The sequence below is a fragment of the Pelodiscus sinensis genome, chromosome 11 (genome assembly GCF_052426305.1).
Source record: "Pelodiscus sinensis isolate ZL-2025 chromosome 11, ASM5242630v1, whole genome shotgun sequence".
Classification (NCBI taxonomy): Eukaryota; Metazoa; Chordata; order Testudines; family Trionychidae; genus Pelodiscus; species Pelodiscus sinensis.
This window is the reverse complement of record NC_143062.1, coordinates 4,562,208-4,584,528: the sequence shown is the minus strand read 5'-3', so window position 1 is coordinate 4,584,528 and position 22,321 is coordinate 4,562,208. Positions and strand designations below refer to the sequence as shown.

Sequence of the window (22,321 nt, the reverse complement as noted above, 5' to 3'; positions counted from 1 at the left end):
CACAAAAGTTTTGCGCAAAAGAGACTTTTGCCCAAACGGGAGCAGCATAGTATTTCCGCAAAAAGCACTGATTTCTTACAGTAGGAAGTCAGTGCTTTTGCGGAAATTCAAGCGGCCAGTGTAGACGGCTGGCAAGTTTTTCTGGAAAAGCGGCTGATTTTCCAGAAAAACTGGCCAGTCTAGGCACAGCCGGTGAGTGGACAACAAAATGGCAAATTAATTTTAATGTTGATGAATGCAAAGTAATGCATATTGGAAAATATAATCCCAACTATATGAACAAAATGATGGTGATTAAATTAGCTATTACCACTCGAGGGAGATCTTGGAGTCATTGTAGATCATTGTCTGAAAACATCCAATCAATGTGCAGCAGCAGTCAAAAAAACAAACAGAATGTTAGGAATCATTTTTAAAAAGGATAGAGAATAAGACAGAGAATATCCTATTGCCTCTGTATAAATCCATGGTACTTGAATACTGCGTACAGATGTGGTCGCCTCATTTTTAAAAAGATATCTTAGCATTGGAAAAAGTCAAGAAAAGGGCAACAAAAATAATTAGGGCTTTGGAACAGTGGCCATATGAAGAGAGATTAAAAAGACGGGAACTTTTTGACTTAGAAAAGAGGAGACTAAGGGGGATATGATAGAGGTCTATAAAATCATGATTGCTGTGGAGAAGAGTGAATAGGGAAAAGTTATTTACTTGTTCCCATAACGTAAGAAGTAAGAGGCACCAAATGAAATTAACAATAGCAGGTTTAAAACAAAAGGAGCCAAAGGTTGAGGGTTGGAGACCCACATCCAACATGGGGTCACCCAACATGAGCTTGGCGATGGATGCACCTGACACCCTTGGAACAAAGGCTGAATAAGGGTGAAAAACTTGCCTTTTTGTTTCTTAGCAAGCTCCATTGCAGCATGCATTTTTCAGGGATGTATGTATGCCTATTTCCCAATTGTCTGTCCATTGCATTGTGCATTCATTCTCTGGAAAAAAAAATTTAGACCTAAAAGTAAGAGGACAGTAATTTGGAGTAATGTTCTACAGTTGGCATGTGCAATAAATGTAGCTATGGCTCCTTGAAACCAGAGCTGATTGAAATGTGGGCTTTCCAGGTGACAAAAATGTTGATATTCCAAAATTTCTCACAAAGTGGAAATCCAAAAAAAATTCACAGCGGGAGTAGTGCTCTATGGGTATGTATCACACAGTGCCTGGTGACACCATCTATCAGAATGTAATATTGTTTTTCTGGAAAATATCAGAACATGTTTCTCTTGCATATTTTGTTGTAGCGTTTCCTCATGGACATTGTGCGCTAGGAAGCAACCTTAAGAATAAACTGTATGTTAAAACAAATGTAGTATTGTTTCTCTCATTTCTTCAGTTGTAATTTATCCGTTGGATAAATTACAGGAATCACAGGAATGCGACAAAGAAGTTTGAAAAGTATACAGTATGTACCTCTTCAAAAATATTAACATGAAAAATAAATAAAACTTTATAGAAGCCTTAAGTGCAAACATTCTTTAAGACCATTAATGTGGCCTAAGAGAAGAACACCATTCATACATTTCTTAGAAAACATCTGCTTGAAATGTAAATTGTATTTCTTTGTTTAATTTGGGTTTGTTTTAGTATAGTAATCGTCTGAGCTCTGAGGGAGATTTTTGATGGTTGGTGCATCCTTGAGATATTGTAGCCCTTAAGACACAAAAAAGCCAGGAAATGCAAGTTTTGACTTAGCATCGTCTTAGGGATATTCCAGTAAGGAGTTGTAAGGCACATAAAGCATGCAGAGAAAGAGACCTTTAAATATTTAATAACCTAGAATTCACAGGGAAATTCCTCAGATTTCAACTTCCTTGGGGAAGCCTTCTGCTTCTTTCTAATTCTTCGCACTTACAGGCTACGTCTAGACTGCAGGCTTCTTGCGCAAGAAGCTTTTTGCAGAAGATATCTTCTGCAAAAACTTGCGCAAGAGTGTGTCAACCCTGTAAAAGCGCATCAAAAAAGAAAGTGGCCAGATTGCATGGATGCTCTCTCTAAAGGAAACTCTGATATTTACACAATGGCCATCAGGGCACCTGTGCTTTTTTTGATTGCCTCTGATTGCACAAAAAAACCCTGTTCCCCATCCACACGCATCTTTTTATGCAAGAGCTCTTGTGCAAAAAGGAGTTATTCCTCGTAGAAAGAGGAATATGTATTGTGCAAAAGACCCTCTGCTCTTTCGATTTTTTTGTGCAAAAACATGCTTGAGGTGTGGATGCTCTGCGAGTTTTAGCAGAAAAATGGCTGTTTTTCTGCAAAAACTCTGTAGTGCAGACATAGCTACAGTGTTGTAGTTCCTGCAGGAACCAGGTACTCCTGGAGCGTCCACACATGGCATCCCCCAAAAATGTCAACATGCAGTCATATGGCTATATTGCCTTGGGATTGGAAAGGGATGCTGCCATAGAGAATGGTGATCCCTAGCTGTGAAAGGGCTCAGAAGCAGCCCACATACAGAACAGAAACTCAGACTCAGATCATATAGAGTGGCTTCCCATCTCCAGAAAGAGGATGATGATACTTAAGATGATGATTCCCTGGCCTCTCACAAAAATACATCATTTCTACATATTTTCTCCTTTTTGCAGAACAAACTCTATAGATGACCCAACATTTACAGACACATACATGGAGGAGTTTTCTGCAATGCTATATTCCCTAGCTAATCAGCTGTTGTATATTATAGGTTATGGACTGTGCAATGCCTTTGATTGGTGAACATCAAGTTGAAGACAGGCAACTTATAACTGATTTAGTCGTAAGCAAAATGAACCAAATGTTGTCCAAAACACCTATACCATCTCCTCAGAGACCTACTGCCACTCAGCAGCCTCAGGTAAGAAACTTCTGCTTTCTAAATACATAGCAGGATAATAAGTTTAAGGCCAAAATTTCACTTGCAGTAATGGATTTGGCTACAGGAGTTTTTAATCAGATACAGCAACAAGGATTCCACAACTTCTCATCAAAGGCATCCAGCAAGGAATTTTAGAAAGTATTCTAGAAACAACAGTTAACCACCATAGATCAAAAGCATTCTGCTGATGTGGTTCTACATGCAAGTTGTAGCTATTTAAGTATCCCAATAGGTCTTCAGCTGAGGTGACATTGGAGAAATGGGGTCCTTGTTATGTGGTAAGAGGTCATATTTATGTAAAAACAGAACATGTTAAATATCATGGCTATTATAGACCTAAGAGGCACTGCCCTAAATAGTATTTGGCTTTTTTATTTGAAGATGGAAGCTTGATGATAAATTGTCTTATTGCAGAAGATTTTATTGAGATCCATTGATAACAATGTGTGCAAAGTACATTACATGATCATATGATCAGTTTAATATAATACAAAGCAGGAGAATAACCTGTGACTACACAACTGGAATGTGCCTGACATGTATTTACTATTTCAGTGAGCAGTTGCCTGGACTGAATTGTTAAGTCCTGGGTTATGAAAAGGATGGAAATGCATTCAACTTGTCACATGTGGCCTTATGCTTTGAGAACAGGAGTTTGAGTTCTGATTCTGGATTTGCTACAGATCTGTTTTGTTACTTTGATTAAGTCTCTTGTTTTCTGTGGGCTAGATCCACAAAAGGAACTTAGACTCAGCATTGTATCACCAAACTTTAGGCACCCAGCCATCAAATGGAATCACAAAAGGATTCACAAAAGCCAGCGCACTGTGCAGGGAACTGTATAAACTCACTAATACTAAGGAGAGGGGGGTAGCCTAAGGAAATTAGGCACCTCATGGAATGTGTCTCCTTCTGTCAGGAGGTGGCAGGCCTGCATTTATATCCTTACTCCACATGTGGGAGGGATTTGAATAGAGTCTGCCACATCTTTGGATGAATGTTCCAACCCAGTGTTTCTCAAAGTGGTCCATGGACCCACTCTGAGAGAGCTGCTACTGGGCTGCTCCAGTTTGTTTACTTACCAGCTCCGCAGCCACAGAGCCTTGGGGCTCCCATTGGCTGCAGTTCACTGTTTGCAGCCAAGGGTAACCATGGGAAGCAGCAACCCGGGTCACGCTGCTTCCTGTGGCTCCCCATGGCTGCAAGTGGCAAACAGCAGTCAGTGGGAGCTGTGAGGCTCCGTGGCTGCATAGCCAGTAGTAAAGAAACCGAAGCGGCCCAGTAGCAGCTCTCTGAATGGGCCCGCAGACCACTTTGAGAAACGCTGCTCTAACCACTGGTCTAAAGTTTTTAAGGAGGCACCAACACTTTGTGAGATGCTCAGCCCAGTAGCTGTACGCCAAGCACGCCTACTGAATTGGGACTTGGAGGCAAGAAAGGCAGCCAGAGCAATTCTCACTTTGACTGGGGGTTTAGTGTTCATTTCAAAACCAGAAATTTAGGCACCTGCAGGATTATGTGGTTGCTGAGCATGGAATTTAAGGATCCAAGTTTTGGATTGAGGCACCTGAAGTGACAGTTAGGCACCTAAATCCCTTTGTTGAGAAAGCCCTCTGCTTCCCCATGTCACTCTCTATTAAAAGGAGGCTATTAATTGCTATTGATATCTGTGCTATGCTTTGAAGATAGAAAGTGCTATGTAAATGTCAAATTTTATTCCTTATGAACTCACAGGTCCAATGGGGTTGATTCTGGGAGGAGTTGAGCAGGTCCCAATTCCATTATCTTCAGTGGGTGGCTTGGGTACTCTGTGCTTCTTAGGATCAGGCCTAAATGAACAATTGAGAATGAGATTGTCTATCTACACTGATAGGGCCAATGGTGATTGTTTAAACAATAAAATGGACTCAAACTGTAGGTTGGGAATTACCAACCCTAACTAAAAAGTCTATTTTTAATTCTGAGTAGACATTAGGTAAACAATTTTGAGGTATGTCTCAAAGTAAACCATTTTTTGAGGGAGAGTGACTAATTTACTCTTGAAATGGATCATCATACTTTAAAAAAAACCACCACCATCCCACATAAGAAGTGGTGTAGCATCTATTTATGTTATAGCCAGTAGAAACAGAGCACAACGTTGTTTCAAACCACATAACCACATACAATGCATTTCCATCTACCATGACTCAAGTCCATTGTAAAGGGCACCTAAAAAAAGTCACAGAGGGAAAACAAAATCACTTTCATAGCACCAGTGCTTTCTTTTAGGACCAGCAAACTAACCATATATTACAGCACGCTAATTGAGAGGCATTGCCCAAAGCACCAAAGAGAGATGCAAAATTGACAGAATAAATAAATGTTGTCAGAATGATAGATTTTACCCTTAGAAAATGGAGTATTAAATACTCCCACTGACTCAAAATCTAGTATACCCAAGTAGGCACTTGTGCCTAGATTTCAGAGAGGCCCAACGTGTGGGAATGTTTCTGCAAGTGATTACTACTGCCATGTAAGCAAATTGACTGTTTTTGTACTCAAATTGGGCATGTTCCTGTTTGTAAACACAATTCCATACCAAAAGTTTATGTCCACAAATGAGTGTACCCTACAGGGCTCCTTTTATAAAAATCTGATCCTTAAGCTCTTGCTACAATAATTAATGTAATTAAATAGATGCATGTACTAGGAGCTTTGTTGCAGGAAGTAGAATTTGCCTTTTTTTTTACTGTCAGTTATGTTGGTGACATCCCTTCCCCCAAGAAAAAAAATTGCGATCTACTCTACTTATTATAATGATCTTCTAGTTTCCTCTTTTCTCCTCCTGCTCTTTCATAGTCTCAGCTGAATACTTGAGAAATCTTTGGTTTCTTTCTAGAATTATATGAGCTAGCCAGACATAAGGGAATTGTTCTATATGTTAGAAACAACAGCAACTAAGAATTTTAAGTCAACAGTATCCCTTAAATGCATAGGAATCTCATGACGGAAAAATGCATTGCTGACAGTCCCATCTGCTAGCAGACAGGATCTGAATTCAAACACCAGCAATGGCAGAACTGGATTTTGCATATGAGTTTTTCAGCAATTTTCCAACATAACTGTTAATGGTTCCAAAATTGCTTCAGCTTGTTCCCTAAGTACCATGGGGTGAAATTTATCAGGGTCTGCCAAATCTTCTTATATATTTTAGAAATGTGCTTCTGTCTGTGAGTTCTTTTGTTCAAGAACTCCTCCTAAATGGCAAGAGTTAGGGCCACCAAATTTGGTAGGTAGCTTCCTCCTAAAGCAAGGTCAGCATTTGGTTGTACCAGGCTAATGGGATGTGCCTGGAATGTGAGTGTTTCATGTCAAACGGAAAGGGAGGGGTGTGATAGCAGGGATATTTATACTCATGCATGACCACAGAGAGGCTGGCAGGCTATAAAAACACCCCCACCACGCCCTGGGCCAGCCCTGAGGAGAAGCCAGCAAGTGGGTTGCAATGCCTCCCCACCTCCAGGCAAACCTTGGAGAGAAGCCAGCATTTACCTCTGAGCCCCTTCCCAAGCTTTCCCTCTATCCAACCCCCTGCCCTGACTCCTGCACCCCCTACCCTGAGCCCTTCCTCATCCCCAAACCCTGACTCCCGTACATACCCCAAATTCCCAGCTTCCTGCCCAGAGCCCCCCACATCCCCAAGCCCCTGCTCTGACTCTCTACACTCTCCCATACTGCCATCACCCTTCCCTGAAAGACCTGAGCAATGCCAGGTAAGTCTTCTAGTCTCTCATAAATTTGAGAGAGTTTGTTTGTCTGTGCATCTGTCTGTTTGTTCAAGAACTCCTAAATGGTCAAAGCTAGGACCACCAAATTCAGTATGCTGCAATGTGTTTGGTTGTGCCAGGAAAATGGGATGTTCCTGGAATGGGATTGCTTCTCATAAAGCCTTCCAAAACAGAGACCAAACTACCAGTCTGGTGAAGGGAGCTTCCTGAGTGAGCCCCCTTTACGGAGGGCTGAAGATTCCTCAGATACATACAGGAACATTGCTGGCTGTTCCCCTTCGTCAGGGAGCGAGGGGAAAGTGTACAGTTTACTACATTCTGGCTGGGAGGCACAGGGATCAGATGAACCTGGAACTTCCCTAGCCAGGGAACATGCTTCCTTTCGCCAGCTGTGCCTGCTGCAGCTGCAGCAGCCAGGGAGGCATGTCTCACCTTGCCCCAAGCTGCTGTAATTAGAGAGACTGGGATAAAAAAAAGGACAGGACTGGAAGAAAGCAAATGTAGTGCCCATCTTTTAAAAAGTGAAGAAGGACAATCCAGAGAAGTACAGACCAGTCAGCCTTACCTCAGTCCCTGGAAAAATCACGAAGGGGATCCCCAACAAATCCATTTTGAAGCACTTGGAAGAGGGGGAAGTGATCAGGAATAGTCAACATGGATTCACCAAAGACAAATCGTGCCTGACAAACCTGATTGCCTTCTATGATGAGGTAACTGGCTCTGTAGATGTGGGGGAAGGCAATGGACATGATTCACCTAGACAATAGCAAAACTTTTGATATGGTTTCTCACAGTATTCTTGCCAGCAAGTTAAAGAATTATGGATTGGATAAATGGATTGTAAGGTGGATAGAAAGCTGGGTAGATAGATCATCAGACTCAACAAATAGTGATCAACGGCTCAATGTCTGGTTGGTGGTAGATATCAAGCGGCATTGGTTCTGGGACCGGTTTTGTTCAATATCTTTATTAATGATCCAGTTAAGGGGATGGATTGCACCCTCAGCAAGTTTGCAGATGACACTAAGCTAGAGTGAGAGGTAGATATTCTGGAGGGCAGGGATAGGGTCTAGAGTGACCTAGACAAATTGGAGGATTGGGCAAAAGAAATCTGATGAGGTTCAACAAGGACAAATGCAGAGTTCTGCACTTGGGACAGAAGAATCCCCAGCGCTGCTACAGGCTGGGGGCTGACTGGCTAAGTAAAAGTTTGGCAGAAAAGGACCTGAGGATTACAGTGGATAAAAAGTTGCATATGAGTCAACTGTGTGCCTTGTAGCCAAGAAGGCTAAAAGCCTATTAAGGTGCATTATTAGTAGATTGCCAGTAAATCTAAAGAAGTCATTATTCCCGTGGTGAGGCCATGTCTGGAGTATCATGTCCAATTCTGGTCCCCCATTACAGAAATGATGTGAACGCATTGGAGAAGGTCCAGCAGAGGGCAACAAAATGATTAGAGGTCTGGAGCACATGACTTAAGAAGAGAGGCTAAGGGATTTGGGCTCATAGAGGGGAAGCTCAGGGTTGGGGGTCTCGCCGGACCAACTTGATTTTCAAGCAAACTTGTGCGTGGGTTCTCATGTGGTCTTTGGTGGCCAGACTGGCAGCTATCCTGCCATAGACGTCCGCGTTCCCCCCGCATAAGGGGACAGTGACAGCACCAGCCTCCCTTGCCTCGGACGACACCAGCAACAGACCTGCTGGGACAGCTCGGGAGTCCTGGGTGCGTGGCACTGTCCCTCTGCTCTCCTGCGGCTCTTGGCCCTTCTCCTCCTACTTCTCCATGTCCTGGTCTGGGCCTTCTGCCCCAGGGTTGACAACCACCTGGGGGCACAGACCATCCCGCCCCCCAGGCTGCAGTCCAGGGCGTCAAAATAGGGGAAAGTGTCTGCCCCTGTTTGGGAGCTGTCCCCTGTGGCCTTGGCATACGCCTGCCACAGCTCCTTGATTTGCATGTGAACCTGCTCCTGGGTTCGCATGTGGCCTTTGGTGGCCAGGCTGCCAGCTATCCTGCCATAGATTGTCACGTTCCTCCGTCTAGTGCGGAGATCATGGATGTTAGGGTCATCCCCCTAAACCTAAATAAGGTCCATGGTCTCCACCCTGGACCAGGAAGGCACTGTGGCCAGAGTCTACCCCTTTAAGGGTTCCGGGGAGTGGGAGAGGGAGAGGAGTGTTCTTGGTTGAGGCCAGAGTGGCCACCAGGGCACCCTGGGAAGGGCTGGAGGCCCCCTATTTTGAAATAAGTGTCTATATAGCACTTGTTTTGAAATAGCAATTTCAAAATTGGCATTATTCCTCGTGGAATGAGGATTACCGATTTCAAAATAAGCCCTCCGCTATTTCGATTTAATTTCGAAATAGCAGTTGGCTTGTGTAGATGCTAGGAAAGTTATTTCGAAATAACTTTGCTGTGTAAACATACCCTTAGTCTACAGAAGAGAAGAGTAAGGGGGGATTTGATAGCAGCCTTCAACTACCTGAGGAGGATGGAGAGAGGTGACAGATGACAAAACGAGATGACAAAACGAGGAGCAATGGTTGCAAGTTACAATGGGGGAGGTCTAGGTTAAATATTAAGAAAAACTATTTTACTAGGAGGGTGGTGAAGTACTGGAATGGGTTACCTGGGGAGATGGTCCCGGCTTAACAAAGCCCTGGCTGGGATGATTCTGTGTGGATTGGTCCTGCTTTTAGCACTAGATTGGACTCAATGACCTCCTAAGGTCTCTTCCAACCCTGTGATTCTATGATTGTGTTGTTCTATGGGGTAATCCTTAAAAAAATGTTTTGCACAAAATAAGCCCTTCTGTATTGAAGCTAAACATAGCGTATTGACACAGACACTGGGTTGAGACCTCCCCTGCAGATTTACATACCTCCTGACAGTTTTCTTTTCATTTTTCCTACCACTCTCTTGACATCCTCACTATCCACCCCTCATTCCTCACATGTGGGTTGTGATTGGCTTCATAATGCCAGGGAGTTGGGTTCAGCATGGGGGTAAGAAGTTACCAAGGTGGTGGCCTGATCGGCAGGACCTAGGAAAACTAGAGTATCCCTTACAGGTGTTTGTTCATCCTGTTTTTTAACAACTTGGGATGAGGAGACTGACTGACATTAAGAAGTTTGATTGTTCTCTAAAATGCACAATCTACAAAAAAACCCTGTGCTGTATTTCCGTCTCTCAGTCCAATATTTATAATTAAAGGCAGAATTCTGGGGTGCAGTGCAGCTGCTGTACATTGAACAGCTGGCAGCATAAAGCTGGTCCAAGCAGAAGTGAGAGGATCAATCCAGATTTAGATGAACTAGCCTGGCATAGTGCACCCATGATCAAGGGAATAAAGGCCCCCTGAGCTGCATTATGGGTTCATTATCCATATCTCAGGATTTGGCCCCACTTGTTCCAAGGTGCATCAGTGAAAAGAATCTGAATATGGTTCTGCTCTTTGCCTCTTAAACTGAGTATTTTCATTTTTGAAGTCTTACATCAGATTACATCATAATCTGAATCAATGCAACTTGTTGAAAAACTTAGGCTATATAGTCAGTTAAGATATGTTCAATAGATTTTCTGTGGGCTACATTATTAAATGTGAAACATCTCTTTTCTATTGAATTTCTGAATCATGAAAGTTTGTGTGCACTTTGTGAGTTACCACTCATCTAGAGGGAGGTGGGAGGGTAAATAACTACACAATACGCAAGCCAGTGGAGAATCAGTATCCACCCCAGCATTTTTGAAGATGTAACCCATGTGAGTAAAGTTCTTTTTCCCATTAATATTTACTTGACAAATTTCTGCCCCCAAAACAAGTGAATTAGAAGCAGAATTATGCTTTCCAGGTTTGTAAAAGTCAGCATACAATCTAGTTTTTTGTTGTTGAAGCTCAGTAAGAAACACTGTGGGTTTGGGGAGGTAGATGCTACACTAATTATTTAAAACTGTGACCCCCAAAATATTTTATAAATGGTTGGAAGTCTCTCTTTTTATTTTTAAACACTAGAACGCTGCTATAGAGAAAATCATCTCTCTGCTATACTACAACACATCTTAGTTATTTAAGTTATAGTGACATCTTGTGGTAGTTTTTCTTTTTCATAATGGCAAGATTTTTTTTACTGTTTAATGAAAAAGGATAATGTGCAAGTACAAATTAGTAAAATGCAAAAGTGATATTACAGTAAATATGAAATTGAGTGTATGATTGTACATACTCTATTACTAAATAACTAAAATGCTACTTATACAAAGGTTTCTAAGTATTTAATTTCCCTTTGATTTGGTTATAGGCCAGTTATTCTACATGAAGAGAAAAAAACTTTATTTAAATCAACTTTTCAGTAATGTTGTCCTTTCTAGGACAAGAAAAAAAAAGAATCCCCCTTTTCAGATGCCAGGCCAAATTTGCAGGATTAAGGGTGGCAACATACTTTTGCTTGCCAACTAAGCAAACTTGATATAAAAAAGCCCACCAGTTTGCTGTGAACTCACTGCACCCAGACAAAGCCTCAGTGATGTTAAATCTCTGTCTACATGAAGTTCAGTGCAGGATCAGGACCTAAATGTACTTTTTTACAAAGTCATTGCTCAGTAGAATCATGAATTAATATAAAGTATATTTATCTAGTGGCAGCCTACTGTTTTCAGTTTATTACACTTCAGAAAAGAACTACTTGTCTGTAATTGCAGAGATACATCCACTTCTACAGGAGGAAGGCAATAAAGCTTAAAAGCATTTGCAAGACAGTAACTGAGGGAAAAAGTGTGAAATTAAAGAGCTAATAAGAGTTCAAATACACACATACTGTTAGGGAAGAAAGTCAAAAAGAAGAAACAGGCAGAACTGCATTTTAATATAGCATGGTCTCATGCTCCTCCCTTGTTTAAATAGGGATCTAATACTAAAGCTCTTGGTTTTATCCTGAATTCTGAAAACAATTCTCTCATAAAAAGCAGTCAGTCAGAGGCATAGCAATGGGACTGCTGCTCCCATGCTTAAAATTAAGCATGTATTTAAGTTCTTTACTGAATCCAGACCTTATGAAAACAATTTCCCATGTGTTTTCACTGTGAGAGCTACATTTTTTATTAGGAGATGACCATTTTTGCTCATAAAATATTGCCTACCTTAGGAAAAAAGTTCCCATGTCAAGTTCATAGAAAAATGCAATAACCCTTCATATCAGAGCAGTTTTGATTTCATTGCAAATGTATCACATCCCTCTGTTCTGAGCTATAGACTAAGAAATGGTACTTATTTTTCAGTGGCATGTCTGAAACATTGGCTATTAGACATTAAGCATGGAAGTCCGAAAGGTGCTCTACCTTTGGCAAGTCACTTATGACAAATAGCCAATCAGTCCCACTTGATAATCAGCCGTTCATCATCATTTTGTTTGGATAAAGAGATGTTCAGACCTCTTAACAGTATGATATTTCATAATCTTTTCTAACAGGAAATATGTTGAAGTCACATCCTAGATAACAAGTCTGAACATTTCTGAACGTAAAGCTACTGTTTAAGTATGAAATATTGCTTATTTTAGCCAGCTATTTCTTCATCTAGCTAGGCAGCTAGACTCAAACTGGAAGAATAGGAGCAGTCTACTTCCATTCACTGTTCAACTCATTCCTTTAGTACTTCTGTGAAACAACAGTGGGATCACCAGCAAAATAGCTGCATTTTCTGTGTTTGTCTCTAACCCTTGTATATGTAGGAATTGGATTCTCAGGTCCATGAAATCAATATTCTGTATCTTCAGAAACACTTGAAGTTTTCCAGAACATTCAGTCTCTTTCATTCATAACTGTGGTCTGTGAGGTAACTTTACACCTGAACTTTCACTTAGACTATCCAAGATGGCTACAGAATTACACAAATATTCCAGTGGCGCTTATTGTTAAAAAGAAAAAAGATACTTGATATGGTTCAGTCCAAATGTTAAAAACTATATTATATTGATAAAATGCTGTGTATGATTTATCCCAAGCATTTGAACTTGACAAAATGGAAATACAGGTTGGACCTCGCTGGTCCAGCACCCTTGGGACCTAAATAGTCCCAAGGAGACAGTTTGCCAGACCAGAGGAGGTCAGGTCTGAGACTCTCCCAAGGCTCCCCTCCTGTCCAGCACTGCCCACAGCCACTGGTGGAGTTCTACTCCCGGCTGCCACCATATAATGGCCAGTAGGGGCTCCCTGCTCCCAGTGGCAGAGCTCTGCTCTTGACTGACAGGGATCCTTGCCCGGCTCCGGTCCCGCTGCCAATCACTGGCCAAGCTTGCTGGCCCCAGGCCACTGGCCCTTCAGGCTGCCTACTGGCTGAGCTCCCAGCCGTTGGCAACTGCTGTAGGTAGGGCTCTCTGGCTCCCTACCAGACCACAGATGTTGCCGGACCAGAGTTCCAGACCACCAAGGTTCAACCTGTAACAAGTTTATATGCAAAAATAAAAACCCAGTATCTTGGGCTTTGGCACCATTTAAAAACAGTGGATATTGACATATATAAAGGAGTTAGTATTACAGGCATGTTAATGGTATTTTAAATAGTACCCTATTTTTATGGAAACAATTGTGTCATAATAAAATTATGCATAATTTGTGGCACAATCATGATAAAAATAGACAATTTCATGCTATAGTCACAGCAACTACATGGACTCTGCTGCTGTGCGTTAACAGTTCATTAGCTCATTTTGAACTAGACCTGTTTCAAAGAAGGTTAGATAAATTGAACTAACAAGCTGCTTATATGCAATAGCAAATTTAAACAAACTAATGAACTGTTAATGCACAGCAGCAGGCTCCAAATTGCAAACTCCACAGTTCTGAGACAAGGGTGATTTTTCACAATCTAATTTAAATAAGCAGGATCAATGACAGAATTATATCATTGTCTATTTGGAGATGTCTGTTGGGTTTTTACACCAGCAGCTAGATATATTTGTAGTGCAATTTATATATTACATCCATTATAGTACACAGTGGAATTGTGGTGACACAGTGGAAAGTATTACCCAACTCTTCTGCTTATTTATGGTCAATGGGGAAAAAAAGGAACTAATGAAGATCCAGCTTTCAGGATATTTATTAACTATATATAAATAGATTCAGAGGGGTAGCCAAGTTAGTCTGTAACAGGAAAAACTTAAAAAACAAGTAGTCTAGTAGTACCTTAAAGACTAACAAAACATGTAGATGGTATTGTAAACTTCTAGCTGAGTGTGTCATTAACTTTATGGTAAGCAACTCTACAAGCACTGACACATGCTTCCCGTCCACAGCCTGCTAAGAAATGGTGTATAATAACCTATCAGCATTGCATAAAAACCACCATGTTCTAAAAGATTTTATATGTCTTTTTTTACAATAGCAATATTTACGAATTGCACAGTATAGCCTATATACCTGAGGATCTTATTCAGCCAAACTGCAAGTTTGTGTAAGAATCTTGGTATGTCAGACAATATTATTTATTATTGGGTCTTTTATTGTATGTTAATCACAGCAGTTGTTCCTGGAACTAGAAATAAAATAATGTATAAATTGCATAATCATATACAAGGCCCAGTGGTCCCTGCAAACAGGTACATAAGAGCTAAATAGTTAGGGGGGAAAGGACTTGCTGTCAAAACATTCCTTGCAGGACATCATCAGAGACAGGCTGTTCCAGAAAATGCTCTGTCCCCAGCCTGGCAGACAAGCCTCAGGACAGAAGCAGGGCAACTAGAAGAATTTCATTTCCTTTGGTATGACATAAGGTGATAGTCTTGCAGCTAGTGTTATTTCAATAACTAAGCAGCAACAAAATGCTAAATGAAACCAATGAGCAAATATAAAGCATTATAATTAATAGATGCTTTCCCCAGATTCATTGTGGATTATCCCTTTGAGTTCATTTTTGCAGGGTGGCTTTCTCTCTCCTTTTAGCTCTGTCTTTTGAAGCAGATGCTGCTTTTTAAAAGCCCTGAAACTGTTTATGCTATTGCTCTCAGGAACACAGCAAATGGGTTTCTCAGTTAAAGGATAATGAACTTAAGATAGATATTTTACTCAGTAGTCTTTAAGCTATCCTTTCTTTAGTGCAGTCTCATATTCAGGTGCATTGTATTTCTGTCACTTGTCACTCTCACATCTCCATACATCCATATGAAAGCTCCTTTTGCAGTTCTATTACTCCTTGCTTCTGTATTACCTTAACACACAGAGGGGAGCGCTTTCTGTTACACAGCCTGCATTCCTTTACTATCTGTGGGGAATAATTCTTTGACTTGGAGAGACTTGCTTACAGGCCTACTAGTCTACTAGCATTACTATCCCTCAGGACTTCTTGCTAAAAATGGAGAGGAACCATACAGCTCTAGTGCGATGATAGATCTTCCTAATTAATTACTTCTTCATAAACATTGAATATGCTTGTTAGGTGTGAGGTCTGATCCTGATTTTTATAGTTTATTTGTATTGTTTTTAGGGGAACTATGTTTAGCAGACTCAAGTCCACATGAGCATGTTCATCATAAACACTGTTGTCAAATCTAACGAGATTTGGATTTTTGGAAATAAAGCCCTTTGCTAATTGTGCTCCTAGATAGAAGCCTTGCAAAAAACTAAACAGAAATTTTTTTAAGTATATCAGAAGCAGGGAGTCTGCCAAACAATCAGGACACCAGATGATCAAGGTACCTAAAGGTCACTCAGGAGAGGGAAGAAGATTCTGGTCGCCACATCTCATATAGCTATTGGAACTGGGAAAGGCACAGAAAAGGCACAAAAACTATTTGGAGTAAGGAGCAACTTCCACATCAGGAGCGATTAAGAAGACATGGACTGTTCAGTTTAGAAATAAATGACTAAGGGGGGATATGATAGAGGTCTATAAAATCATGAATTATTTAGAGAAAATGAATGGAGGAGAGTTTATTTACCCCTTCACATACTACATGAACCAGGGATTACCAGTGAAGTTAATAGGCAGGAAGCAGGTTTAAAAATTAGCAGAAGAAAATAGTTCTTCACACCATGCCCAGTTACCCTGTGAAACTTGTTGCCAGAGGATATTGTGAAGGGCAAAAATTTAATTCAGTTAAAAAAAGAATAAGCTAATTGATTTAGGGTAGATCCATCAATGATGATTAGCCAAGATGGTCAGGCATGCAGTCCCTAAACCTGACTGCCAGAAGCTAAGAGTGAACAACAGTGGACACTGAATCAATTGCCCTATTAGGTTCATTCCCTATGAAGCATCTGGCGCTGGTGGAAGACAAAATGGTGGACTAGCTGGATCATTCTTATGGTCAAAAATATTACAGTTCATAAGAACCCCATGATTTCATTCATTTCTAATATGAATTTTTCCACACACACATTGGGCTAGAATACACTGAGGAATTGTAGATGGGTAACTTGGGAAAGATTGTTTAGTAACAACAATCACTGTGCTACACTTTTCAAAGTCATGAATTCATCTTGATGGTCTCAACCTGGAAAAGCTGTTCCACAGGGGATGTGGGGAGGAAAAATGAATGAAAATGCAATGCATCAACCCTACTGGTATCAATAACAATGCTGGCTTACAATAAGAATCTCATTCTGTAGTGAGACCTGTACCAACATGTCATGCTGCTTATCTGCTTCCTGGAATCAGCTCTCTTCTGTGGAGACCTCTGTATAATCAAACCAGAGCATATGGGTGCAATCCTGTCTGGGCCTGGCTACTCTATAGGATCCCTGTAGGTGGCAGGCAGGATTGCACACTGACATTCAAAACTGCTAGATTTCAGGAGCCAGCTACCTTCCCCAAAGACATGCAGTCAGCAGGTGGAACATACTCAGTAACTCACTCCTCCTGTGTATATGCTTTGTGCAGCTTCACGAGGCAAGAGGAAAGTGACTTCTCTGAGGAGTAAGACGTAACTAACCACCTGTCTGCAATGTAACTATAAAGTGCAGTGTGCAGTCACCGGGTATGTCTACACTACAGCACTAATTCGAACTAACTTAATTGAAATTAGTTAATTCAAAATAAGCTAATTCGAATGAGTGCATCTAGACCTAAAAACTAATTCGAATTATCGTTTTGCTAATTCGAACTAGCATGTCCACATTGAGTGGACCCTGAACTGAAGTTAAGCCTGGCCGGAACTAGTGCCAGCAGGGCATAAGGTTAGGACTTAGAGCGTGGAGCTGCTGTCTCAGGCTAGCCAAGGGCTGTGCTTAAAGGGACACAACCCCCACCCCGGACAGACAGTTCTCAGGGTTCCCCGCTTGCTTGTCTGAGGGACAGCAAAGCAGTCCTGTCTTGGAGTGCCCTGAATGCCCTCACTCGGCACATCACAGCACTCGGCCATCAGCCCGGCTGCACTTGCCGCAGGCTGCCATCCGGGGGGGAGTCAATCGAGGGGGCTGTCAGGATCCAGGAGGCCCTGCAGGAGAGCTTCCACCCTGAGAAGCCTGCAGAGCCACCCCAGTTCTCCCTATCGGGTGCTCGTGCCCCATTCCTCCCTCACCCCCTTCCACTTACCCCTTCTTAGCCCCCCTGCCTGATGTAAAAAATAAAGGACACGTGTTCAAACATAGAAACTCTCTTTAAGTAACAAAACTTGGGCGGGGGGAATTAACCTCTGGGGAGACTGGGAAAAGGAGGCGGGAGAGGTGAAGAGAGAGGGTATGAGAGGGGAGGGGGAAACCTGGGGAACAATGAGGAGGGGAAGTATAAAACTATGGTACGCCATATCTTCAGTACTGTGTACAGATGTGGTCTCCTCACCTCAAAAAAGATATTTTGGCCTTGGAAAGGGTTCAGAAAAGGGCAACTAAAATGATTCGGGGTTTGGAACAGGTCCCATATGAAGAGAGGCTAAAGAGACTGGGACTTTCCAGCTTAGAAAAGAGGAGACTGAGGGGGGATATGATAGAGGTCTATAAAAGCATGAGTGGTGTGGAGAGGGTGAATAAAGAAAAGTTCTTCATTAGTTCCCATTAAACAGCAGTTCTACTACAGGCTGAGCAAGTGCAGAATGTTTGGTAGAATGTGCCTTTGACCATTTATAATGGCAATAATGCAGTTTATTGACTAGGTTAGACCTCATGAAAAACAATATCCCCATTGTGGGTGCTGCTTCCTGCATAATATCTGTGAAAGTCAGAAGGGAAAGTTTCTGGAGGGTGGGGGAGGGATCAAGGCAGATCACCTACTAGCTAATTATGGGCACCAGGGCAATAAGAAGCGACATCAAGGGGCACTGAACACCAGAGAGGCTTTAAAAACCAGTTTCATAAATGACCAGACAATGATGTGACAGTTATGCATGTTGCTTGTACCAAGGTGACCCCTGTTATAGGGGTACTGCCCTTTAGACCAAGCACCCACCCCAAATGCAGCTGCCCAATGGCTATGTCTAGACTGGCATGATTTTTCCGACAATACTTTTAATGGAAAAGTTTTCCGTTAAAAGCATTTGCGGAAAAGAGCGTCTAGATTGACACGGACGCTTTTGCACTTTTGAGTCATGCCAATCTAGACTCGCTTTTCTGCAAAAAAAGCCCCGATCGCCATTTTCGCGATTGGGGCTTTTTTGTGCAAAACAAATCTGAGCTGTCTACACTGGCCCTTTTGCGCAAAAGGATTTTTGCCCGAACGGGAGCAACATAGTATTTCCTCAAGAAGCACTGATTTCAGACTGTCGGAAGTCAGTGTTCTTGTGGAAATTCAAGCGGACAGTGTAGACAGCTGGCAAGTTTTTCTGCAAAAGCAGCTGCTTTTGTGGAAAAACTTGCCAGTCTAGACACAGCCAGTGACTAAAGATCCTGTTGTTCGGAAACCATGAATTTTTATTTAGGAAACACAGGGAACACAGGCACAAAAGAAGTTGTAGGTATAAGGTCTAATAACAGAGGAGGGGAGCGCAAGGATATGTGGCTTATTACAATCCTCCTGTGTAGCAATCAAACCTGTGGGAATGACAGTCATATCTGGGAGTTGAATCATAGGGCTGGAAGAGACCTCAGGAGGCCATCGAGTTGAACCACCTGCCCGAAGCAGGACAAACCTCAACTAAACTATCCCAGCCAGGGTTTGTCAAGCTGGGACTTAAAAACCTCTATGCATGGAGATTCTACCACCTCCCTGGGTAACCCAGTGCTTCACCACCCTCTTAGTGAAATAGTTTTTCCTAACATCCAGCACTGCAGCTTGAGGCCGTTGCTCTTCATTCTGTCATCTGTCACCATTGAGAACACCATCCTCTTTAGAACCCTCCTTCAGGTAGTTGAAGGCTGCTTCCAACCCCCCACCTCTCTTCTGTTCTGTACACTAAGCAAGCCCAAATCTCTCAGCCTCTCCTCATAAGTCATGTGCTCCAGCCCCCTAATCATTTGTGTTGACTTCCACTGGACTTTCTTCAATGCGTCCACATCCTTTCTGTAGTGGGGGGCCCAGAACAGGATGCAATACTCCAGATGTGGCCTCACCAGTGCTGAATAAAGGGGAATAGTCACATCCCTAGATCTGCTGGCCATGCTCCTAGTAGTGCACCCCAATATGCCATATCTCATACAGTGTCTTCTGTGCATGTTCCCTGCATACTTTCCTGTCCTCCTGTTCGATGTGGATGACGTCTAGCAGCATTTGCCTCCATGCATTCAGCTGAGCCCTATCTGTATGGGTGGATTGCGTGAGTTCATTAAACATTCTGGTACCAGTAAGGTATAGTGCATGGCAGAGTGCTGGGCAGCTGAACTCAGTTTGTTGGCAGGCATGGTAAGGCGGAGGGTGCTCTTTTGCTTCCTCTTTGAAAACATGGGAAAAGGTGCTTGCAAACTACAGCCCTCGTTTTTGCTTAGGCATCTGCATTTAAAAAGGAGACCACGTTTGCAAGCACACACATACACACAGCATGGTTGCTGAGTGCAGCCTTCCTTTCCTACAGTGACCTGAAGGGAGGGCAGTGAACAGGGCAGTACAGGCTCATAGTGTGTGGTTGCCACCTGCTCTCATACAGCATGGCTCTTCTCCAGAATGATCCTTTCAAGTCCATCAGAAACGGGGCAGCAAACCTGGAGTCATGATTTGTTGGAGATGAGCAAATGGAGGTGGATTGCCTCAGTGCTATCAGTTACAGAACTTCCCGTTTCATCCAGTCTTCTCCAAATCACAGAACATGATAGGGAACAGATTCCGAATAAATGTGGCCAGAAATCTAGACTTTATGCCGGTCCTTATGCTTTGTCTTCCAGTGACACCAGATCACTTACTGGTGGCTTGGTGTGTTATGGTGTCCTACTGTAAAAGACAGAATAAGGCAGGCCAGAAACCTTCTGAGAAGGATTGAAGAGAACCTCAATGAGAGCTTTGTAGAGATGTGCAGGGCGGATTCTCGCTTCATCTCCAGATATATTAACAAACTGTTCTGGGTAGCTCCCATTGTGTAGGTGGACTGGCCACCACTCTATCCCAATAGCTCAGGTCAGAATAAAGAATAAACCCAATTACATTCAACCACTTAGCATGATTACAAATTTGAACTAATCAGAAACGCCCTCCTTGCCATTAATACATGCAGCAGCAATAGGTCCTGGGAAAGGATTGGCTCCAAAGTTGGAAAGAGGTCCTTGCTGTCGGTGAGGGTGGATCCTCCACTTGCCTGCTGAGCATTCTCCTCCTCCTCTTCTCCTACAATGTCTTCCTCATGGTTGGCCCAAGCTGCTTGAAGAATCGCTTTGGAGGTATCCACGGACAATTTGGGAATGATGGTTGGGTCCTACCTCCTCCAGCATCCCATGCAGCTGCTCATAGAAGCAGCATGTCCGAGGCTCTGACCCAAACCAACCATTTGCCTCCTTTATCGTCTGGTGCACTTGCCTGAACCTGCTTGGTGACCCTACTGTATCCTTTTTCAACCATGTCCTGAGTGATTTTGGCATTGAGATCAGTGGGTTTTTTACTGCTTCGGAATTCTGCCTGCACAGATTCTTGTCCACACACAGCAATCAGATGCAGTATCTTCTGCATGCTCCATGCTGGAGCTCACTTGTGACCCTGGGCATTCATAGTCAGGTTTCCTGCTGAGTTCACCACATAGGCCAAACAGGAAATGAAATTCAAATCTTCCTGGGGCTTTTCCTGTGTACCTGGGAGTGCAGCTGAATTGAAAGTGCTGCCCAGAACGGTCACACTGGGGCACTGTGGGATACCTCCGCGGGTCCAAGAATGACAACTTAAACAGCACTATGTCAGCACTACCATAAATTTGATATCAAATTTAATGCTACTCCTCTCATCAAGGTAGAGTACCAAAAGGCCTTCAAATCATTGAAAGGAGGTTGGTAACATAGATGCATTGTTTAGAAAATCAAAATTAGCTAATTTTGATCTAAACATGTAGTGTAGACCAGGCTTCAATGAGCAACCATCAGCCAGGACTCATTTACAGAGCAGTAGCTGGAAGATGCAGTAACAAGAAAGGAGCCCCACCACGTTCACCGTACACTAACTATAGAGAATACAGGTGCTAAGGAGTCTCTCAGCTTCTACATCAATTAAGTGGTTACTGCTCTTTAGAAGTGCCCACCTTGTCCTCATCTTGCTGTCCAGGAGCTGGGGTGAGGGAGTGGGTCTCTCTGAGGTCCTGGTTGTGTGTGTGCTGGGCTGTGAGGTGGAGGGAAATAAAGGTGAGTTGGGGGACTAGGGACTGGGAGGTCTGGGCATCTGCGGTAGGGCTGTGGGAAAGGGTGATGTGCAGGGTGCTGTGCTTCTGGCAGGGCTCCAGCAGGCTCTGCCTATAGGGAGTTGGGGGGATGTTGAGTCAAGGGGCTGTGGGGCATGGCATGGCCCTGCCCTCAAGGGAAAGAGGCATACTGGCCACACAAGTCTGGTCAGGCCACTGTGTGCCTGAGAACTGCCAGTTTGTAAATAATCCCATTGCACTGGCCTTGGTGGCACGGGACTGCCCCTGCCATCCATGCCCCTTTGCCCCTAGCTGCCCTCTTGCTCTGGCGACTGGCATCCCAACACCATGCTCCATTACCCCCTGAGCGTCCACAACAAAATTTGGCTCTGGGCCCACAGAAGGTTAATCTGGCCTTGATTCTGCCCATGGACTCTGGAGGCTTCTCCCCCACAGGTAGCTCCAGGCACGCAGGATTGAGCCCTGTTGCTCTCATCCTGAGCCCCACCACTCATAGCTTGAGGGGGTGGGAGGGAGCAGGGATGGGGCTTCAGTGGAAGTGCATGCTGGGGATTAGGGCCACTGGGAATGGGGGCTGTTGCTGGGACGTGGGGGACATCAGGGATGGGGGCTGCTGACCCACGGCAGGTACGGCTGCATAGCGTAGCTGTCTGAGGATGGGGGTGCAGCCAGCGATGGGGACTGCCAGGGAATGGGGCTGCTGGGAAGATGGGGACTGCAGCCAGTGGTGGTGGCCTCCAGGGAAAGGGGGCTGCCCAGTAATGGAGCTGCAGCTCCACGGTGGCAAGGGGATTCAGCCTAGTTGCGGGGACTGCCTGAGAACAGGGCTGCGGCCGGGGGGGCAAGGAGAGGATCAGGGCTACTGCTAGTAGTGGGGGAGCGGGAAAAGGCATTTCAGCAGGGGCAGCGGGGAAAGGGGCTTCAGCCCTGCAACAATCATGTT

The 22,321-nt window shown here is 43.3% G+C and overlaps 2 protein-coding genes and 1 pseudogene across 2 annotated transcripts in view; 1 reads left to right on the top strand and 2 right to left on the bottom strand.

Annotated features, from left to right (window-relative positions):
* TIMP4 (TIMP metallopeptidase inhibitor 4) overlaps nucleotides 1–22,321 on the bottom strand; it is a 118,828-nt gene that overhangs the window by 83,966 nt on the left and 12,541 nt on the right. The window lies entirely within an intron of this gene.
* Nucleotides 1–22,321, top strand: part of SYN2 (synapsin II) — a 260,118-nt gene that overhangs the window by 226,612 nt on the left and 11,185 nt on the right. The window contains exon 10 of the mRNA XM_075939636.2: nucleotides 2,747–2,896. Within this exon, the coding sequence (XP_075795751.1) occupies nucleotides 2,747–2,896 (150 nt within the window). The remainder of the gene's footprint in view (nucleotides 1–2,746; nucleotides 2,897–22,321) is intronic.
* LOC149523768 (uncharacterized) lies at nucleotides 17,283–21,272 on the bottom strand (annotated as a pseudogene).